The sequence below is a fragment of the Alligator sinensis genome, unplaced genomic scaffold, assembly GCF_000455745.1.
Source record: "Alligator sinensis unplaced genomic scaffold, ASM45574v1 scaffold131_1, whole genome shotgun sequence".
In the NCBI taxonomy this organism is placed as follows: domain Eukaryota; kingdom Metazoa; phylum Chordata; order Crocodylia; family Alligatoridae; genus Alligator; species Alligator sinensis.
In genome coordinates this window covers 2,152,355-2,159,865 of record NW_005841830.1, presented here as the reverse complement: position 1 = coordinate 2,159,865, position 7,511 = coordinate 2,152,355, and the positions used below count along the sequence as shown (strand labels likewise).

General features: G+C 36.9%; 1 protein-coding gene across 16 annotated transcripts in view; it reads right to left on the bottom strand.

Moving 5' to 3' along the window:
• Nucleotides 1-1,053: 1,053 nt before the first annotated feature.
• Nucleotides 1,054-7,511, bottom strand: part of NRXN1 (neurexin 1) — a 1,211,846-nt gene continuing 1,205,388 nt past the window's right edge. For all 16 annotated transcript variants that reach the window (XM_025201341.1, XM_025201393.1, XM_025201684.1 and 13 more), the window contains one exon: nt 1,054-4,250. In XM_025201341.1, coding sequence (XP_025057126.1) covers nt 3,946-4,250 — 305 coding nt within the window. In that variant the 3' untranslated portion in view covers nt 1,054-3,945. The remainder of the gene's footprint in view (nt 4,251-7,511) is intronic.

Here is a 7,511-nt window from a genome sequence, read left to right as displayed (position 1 = left end):
TCCTAGCCGCACCTCTGCTTGCCAGTCTTCTAGTGACAAGTCAGAGCTGTGCACAAAAAGGTATTAACCCTCAATGCGGGACTGCTCATAACATGTTCTTATTTTAACACTGCTTAATATTCCACAGATTTAGTATGGTCTAAATGTAATGTGTAACTTCACTTGTTACTTCTGAATTAGGCACCAAAGGCCTTCAGAACTAGTACCAGTTGAAAACTGATACATATATTTACCAAAAGGAATTTAGTACTTTATTACTTTAGTACTTAATACTTTTCAACCAAGCAAAATCCAAACTTTTGCACACTTAAATTTTGCTCTCATTCCCTACTTTTAGCCACCCGCTTTCCATTGGAAAAGGAGGAAAAACAAGGGGAGTAAAAAAGGAGGGAGATAAAACATCTGTATTTGCAACCCCCCCCCAATAATTGGTTTTCATTTTTTTGAAGCATGTTTTGAACAAAAGGCAATATAATACACACGCACACACACACATATACATCCATCCGTATACACACACACAAACACACACAAACACACACACACATATATAGTTAAATAATTATATGGTTAAAAAGGCATTAATTGTGTTTGTTGGGAATATTCCAAACAGCTCTAACTGGCATCACAGGGCACAGAAAGAGAACCACTAGGTAATGCTGATCAATACTTTGACATTCCCTTAACATCTGCAGAACACTTGTGAATCAGTGCTTGTGAACATCCACAATAGTTGCACAACTGGGCTGCAGTTAGCACAAAATCCTGTTATTTCAAAGTGTCTTGTTTTTAATGTCTTCTAACAGATATGGGACACAAAGCAAAGGTAAGAAAAGAAAAAAAGTCAACAGTTGTATTAAGAAACATTTTTATTAACAAAACAGTAAATTCCACTTGCTTAGCATTTCCAATAATGGATAAATTGGCCTTGCAACAAATCAAAAAATTTGTAAATATCTATCACAGAAAGCACTATAAGGTTAGGGGCATTGGGCCTCTTTTTGATGTTTTGGGTTTGGAATCATTTTGCACATTATTTTAGTGGTTTGTTAAAAAAAAGCAATACAATACAGTAATAGAAATGAAGCTATCACAATCAACAAATTAGATTATTATACAGAAGGGATCCAATTTTCTGTTAGGTAGTTTTAACATAAAGGAATTTTAATTCAGTTATTGAAGCTTCTGAAACTGATACTTCTGTGTTTGTTCTTCATTAAATCATGAAATCAAAGAGAAAAAAAGAGAACTTCCAGAAACAGTGTTAAAATGTATTTGTTTAGCAGTTGCATATCTTTTATTCTTTGATGTCATTATTTAGTTAAAACGTCTGCCTATTGGCACATTAACTGCTTGACAGGTGACCTGGTCACGCTACTTGGGTTGCAACAATCCACATCAAGCTATAAAGAACCATATCCACCTGCCCAAACCATATACTGCAGAACTCCTTTGTTCAGCTCATCTTTGTCCTTCCACATATCTCGAAGCCCTGGAAATCTCAGTTCTAAACATTATCTGGCAGTCAACTTCTTCCCTCCCACCCCCACTCCCACTAGCTGAAAACTCATGATTTAAATATTGGCCTTCAGCATACCTATTCCCTAGCTTTCCCTGAGTACAGCTGACTAACAAAGATGGGTGAAGTTAAGAGTGCCACAAGTGAACAATGAATCAAAGAGATGATTTTGAACAGCGTTTAAAAACAAACAAACAAACTGCCAAACAAGCAAAAAAAGACCCTGTCAGACAACCTTACCTCCACTTCCTGCAAATGCTCATGGAAAGAAAAATCCCTTACAAATATGGTATAATACATACCTCGGTTTGTCTGGCGACCTCTGAGAGTGGCACTCTCATGTCAGCGACATGTATTTCCAAAGCACTCTGTGTCCAAGATAGATAGCTGTACCAATACCCAGCATTTTTCATCAGCTACAGTGAATAACACACCAGAAGATGTGTTGCCCCTGCTGTTCAAAGCTAATTTTAAATTCTTTCTTCCTGTCTGTAAAGTGTGAACATCTATATTCCTCCCAGGAGGCCGCCTAGTGATTCAGTTGATTTCTATTGAACTACCCTTTCTCAGCCTAACATATTCCCTTTGAGCTTCCATATACGTAAAATGTTACTCTGTGATTTATTGCTGTGAACCCAATGAAACAACATTAAAAAAAACCTTAATGTGTAAATTCATAACATTATCATATTTAATATGTTTAACTAAAATGCAGTAGTGTTATTTATATATGTAGAGAAAACAATTAAGTATTATTTTAAAATATGATCAGTGCTCAACTTATATTTCAGTGTGTGGTTATGGTACCTTGTAATACTATAGAATAAACTTAGCTAAAAATACTTCTTTTCTTATGACAAAATGCACAATTAAAAAAAAAAATGTTTAGCATGCGCATCAAGTTATTTTTATGGGGGATAGGGTTGGGGGATTCCTCAGTTGAAGTAGCCAGGGTAATCTGAAGGACTCAAACTTTTAGGTCTTATACCGCTCACCTGTGTAGTGGTTATCACACATACAACAGAATGCCAGATACATGCTGTATGATTCATAATTAAGATTCCCAAAGCTTTCATCATTTCCCAGGGAGCATGATTTCTTTAAAACAAAAGATGCTGCCCAATGATTAAACTTTGATTGGAGCCAAAAGGTCACTTTAAGTCACTAAATACTCAGTTAGTTTATGGATGTGGAATATTTCAGGGAAAACTGGTGATCCTGATTAACTAAATTGACATGTATAGGAAGCAGGAACTGGGGATAGGAGGGGAGAGGAAAATACAATAGATATATATATATTTTTTCTTTCTAATCCACTTCTTTCATACAAACTACTAAAACTGAATTGCAACAGAATAGAGGCTGTACAGGTAAGAAAAAAATTAGCTGACTCTTATATACATTCATACACATCCCCCTTAGTATAATCACCACACTGTAAATTTAAAATAAAAAAGGAAGAAAATTGTGACAATTTATAATGGCTGCAAAAAACTGAAATATGTCTGTTGCTCCAGATGTCATAAAACTTTCTATACCTAGCAACACTTATAACATTGAGTTTACCAAAAATGGCCGAAGAGCAGATATAGTTTGCATTTTCTATACAACAGGCTATAAAACATCACTTATCACAGTCCAGAAAGCACATATAGATGTGTTTTTATATAAACATATGTAATAACATATTAAGCGTGCATGAAAATTTCCCAATGATTGCATCTATGCCCTCTTGTTTTTTTGTGAAAATGTGCCTTATATTCCATACTTTTTGTTTTGTTTTTGAAAATAAGGCCTCCGTACTATTTTCCTCACAACCAGAAAGGGGCTTTTTGAAAGTGTTTTAACGCAAGTCTTCAGAAAAGCCAGCACTTTGTTTCCAAATGCAAGTTTCCAATCATTGCTTCACTGCACCAGATGGCAAACTCTTTGTGTTTGCTCGCTGAATCACTGTGTATAATGACAGTCTTCTCTGGCAATAAGACTAACTTACTTCTCAAGAAAGCGCTAGCACTTTGGCTAAATCCGGAATCATAGGTAGCTTCTTTTTTTTCTTTTTTTTTTTCTGTTTTGTGTTTTTTATTGGTTTTGTTTCATATTGTGCCTTGATGTCGTAGTAATACTCCTTGCTTTATGAATGCATGGTGTCATCATTGTCTCTCAGAAATGTTCCAGCAACATAAAGACAGGCAGAGTAAATGAAAACACTGTGGATGCTAGGGAATGTATTGACTCCTGTTTCTGAAAAACAAGAGCATGAAATGCTTGTTTTTAAAAACAGTCTTTCCTTTCTGACTGCATTCCCTGTCTTGTCTTTGTTTGTTTGTTTTGTATGTGCTTCATAAAAAGTAAAGTAAATAAGTTTGTATTATGTCTCAGATAAAATGAAGACTATTTCTATACAAGTGTTCTTTTAGATGTTGGGATCAGACATAGTATTCCTTATCCTTATTTTTCTTGTTTTTGTTGGAACTTTTAGCACTGCTGGGCTGTTTTTCCTTAATCACAGCCCCGTTGGATTGTGCGGAGTTACTGATGTAGTTTCGACTCTCGTCTACATGGTATGAACCTTCATCTCTGTTTCTGTACTTGTACATGGCATACAGGAGGATTAGGATACACAGTGCTGCTGCCGCTACGATGCCAACTACCATGCCTGTTGTGCTGCTGGATTCACGAATCACCTCCGATGGGCCAGGATACTCTCTTCCTCCTGCTCTGGTAGGATTTGCTGTAGGTAGATGATAAAACAAGGGAGAGGTTATTACCAAGATTAGATATTGAAAAGTTGCAGTCATATGTACCTGCTACAGCAGTATATCTGCCTAGCGGAGCTCACTACTTCAGGCAAAAGTACCCATCTGAAATATGCCACACCCATGACTTGGTTATTGAAAAACTCTGAAATATTGGGGGTATTGATCACCAGTCAGTTTCTTTCATGTCTATCTGTTTGAATGAACAGGCTTTAAAAAAAAGAGCAAAGAAACCCTCAATTTGTGTTATTGTCTTCATTTTTACTGCAGAGTCCTTAAATACTTTGGAATAACAGGTGCACCAGGATAACTAAACACTGATGCTTGGAGGCATATTCATTTTTGACAGCAGCTCTCTCTAGTATGAGAATCACAGGAAAAAACAGATTTTACCAATACAGTGATCTGTGCCTGCCAAAAAAAAACTGACTTCAGAAATGCAGGCCAGATCCTCAGCTGGTGTGACGTGTTCTGTTGAAGAAAACTGGAGCTAACTCTCTTGCTAGAGGCCATATCACAGACTGTTCAGCCAAACATATGTTTTCTATTTGGTGCAGTAAAGAACAAAAAGTTGATGCTATGTATATCAAGACAGCAAAATAGTAATTAACGTGGATTAATGAACAGGATGGAAAAATTAAGCAGACCATACCTAATTCAAATAAATACCAGCAATAGGTACAACAGGCACATGGATCCTGTGTCCTCGTCTCCCTTCTTTTCATCTCTAATCAAGTACCCCTGCTTCTCCACTCCCTCTTAGAGGCTTTGACTCCTCTTCCACATTACGTCCTTGCTACTTTTCTCTTTTTCAGAGCACTACATAGCTCTGTCCTCTACTTTTAAGCAAGGGCAATACTTTTCAAACACTCGTCTGTTATACAAACTTCTGAATTTAGTAGATCAGTTTGTGTATTTGTTCTATTCACTGTATGAACTCACCCCTTTATCTTACATGAATGGCCATCCCTATTGTTTTATTTACTGTATCTCATTGAAAGATGAGAGGTATGTTAACATGAATGAAATATCTGCATACATGGGTGTGCAAGGTGATTCTCTTTTAATATTTATCAGTTGTGTCCTAGATTAAAAAGATGGGGTTGCCTTGATATTTTTATATACAGTTATACCAGTGTCTCCAAAACCATAAGAAATAAAGTACCCATGGCACTCCCAGCACTGACTGACTGCAAGCATTTCAAAGGAGGATGGGGAACTGGCCTTAGGTTTCCCACTGAGTAGGGCAGAATACTATCATTAGACATGAAGTTGGGTCATAAAACTCCATTTTAAATATTTATGCATAGCTGAAAACTCTGTCAGTATAATATAAATGTTAACTAAGGTATTACTAAGCATATTAGGATGAGAATGCATGCATAATGTGCGCTTATCAAGCCACCCCTCCAACATGCATTTTAGAAAAGTACATTAATTGTCAGCAAACCTTTTGCCAGGGGTGTACAAAAGGATGTTATTTCTTATAGCCTGCTTTAACAGTGCACAGACAAGATGTGAAGTTCTTTTTTAAAACATTGAATTAAGAATAATGCCACAGAGATTTTTAATGCTGGTAAGACAATGGTAACACATTCTGACAACCAGAACTGAAAACAGCAGCCAGCACAGACATCCAGCAGACAATTAAAAAAAAAGGGGGGGGGGGGGGAAGGGAAGGGGGGTGCTTTGATGTGCGAGGGAGCATTTTGTGCTTGGCATAACCCATAATTCATTCATTAGTTTCTGATATTATTATTTTTAAAACATTACTCCCTAGCAGTTTCCCTAGTTTAATGTATAAGTATTATATATGTATGGGTATAGTATAGTTTATATTTCATAATATATACTATGCTGTACTATAGCCATATAATATACACACAATATACCAAGATTTTTTTTTCTCTGGATGAAAGAAGAGTTTCAGAAAACTGTAAAACATGTTAGTGATTGCTTTGCAGTGGGAACTATTTTACTTTTATATTATTGTGTAGTAGCTCTCATCTGCTATAAGATACTACAGTTGGCCTATCCTACAGCTACAGAAAACGACTTGACATTTCACTTCAAAACATTACAATGCTTTTCCTTTGAAAAGTATTATTTTTTTCCTCAAAATAATGCCATTCCAAGGTGTATGTCAACTTGCTAAGCAATAGGGGTCCATCTCAAAGCAGCCAGTGACTATAAGAAGCTCTGTTTCTCGATTGTACCTCCTGTACTAGATGGAAATTCTTCTGTGCTCAGCCTGTCATTAATTGTATTACAAGAGACAATGCGTTGTTGCTGAATAAGGACTCTTGAGTATTTCTATAGTGAACTAAAATGAGACAAAGTCTTATCTTACTGTATGTGATTTGGGGAAATTAATTACTGTCTCAGAAATAATGGAACCAACTGAATAAACTCTGTCAATACTTCATGGACTAAAAGCTACTCTTTCATTTTCAAATACAGACATCTGAGCCAAATGCTGTCAATTAACTTTGCTATTAATGTCCACTAAATGACACCTCTCTGTTTGCTTATATAGAAAGTTCTTCTAACACTGAAGGCTGGGAAAGCACATAAGGAATATTATTTCCATGTTACCTAAATTCATCCCTTTCACCTGCTGGCATATTTTCATTTTAAGCATGTTTTCACAATTATCTCACTTACTCCATCTGTCTGAAGAAGACTCAACCATTTAATTAATGTTATTTAAACTTAGTACATTTTCAAAATGGCTGTCAGATAAAACATGTTATTCTTGTTTTATTTAGCATTTTGTTAGAGGAGTTAGGGGAATATTTATTAGGTTCAATACCTGTCCAGTTAGAAGAATACCACAGAATCATAGAAAATGAGGTTTGGGAGGGACCTCAGGAGATCATCCAGTCCAAACCCCTGCTCAAAGCAGGACCATCCCCAACTAGATCATCCCAGCCGAGGCTTTGTTTAGCTGGGCCTTAAAAACCTCCAAGGATGGAGAGTTCACCACCTCTCTGGGTAACCTGTTCCAGTGCTTTACTGCCCTCCTAGTGAGAAAATTCTTCCTAATAGCTAACCTAAAATTTCCTTGCTGCAACTTACTTACTTGATTGCAAGACAATTTTTTTCCCCCTCCGTTTAACATGGATTGGGGCCATACCAGCAGCTGCTACCTGCTCCCCTGCTACCTTTGCCCCTCTGCCACACCTGGAGGCCCCCGTTCCTGTGCCCCGTGCCTCACCTCCCTGGCCCCCTTCCCC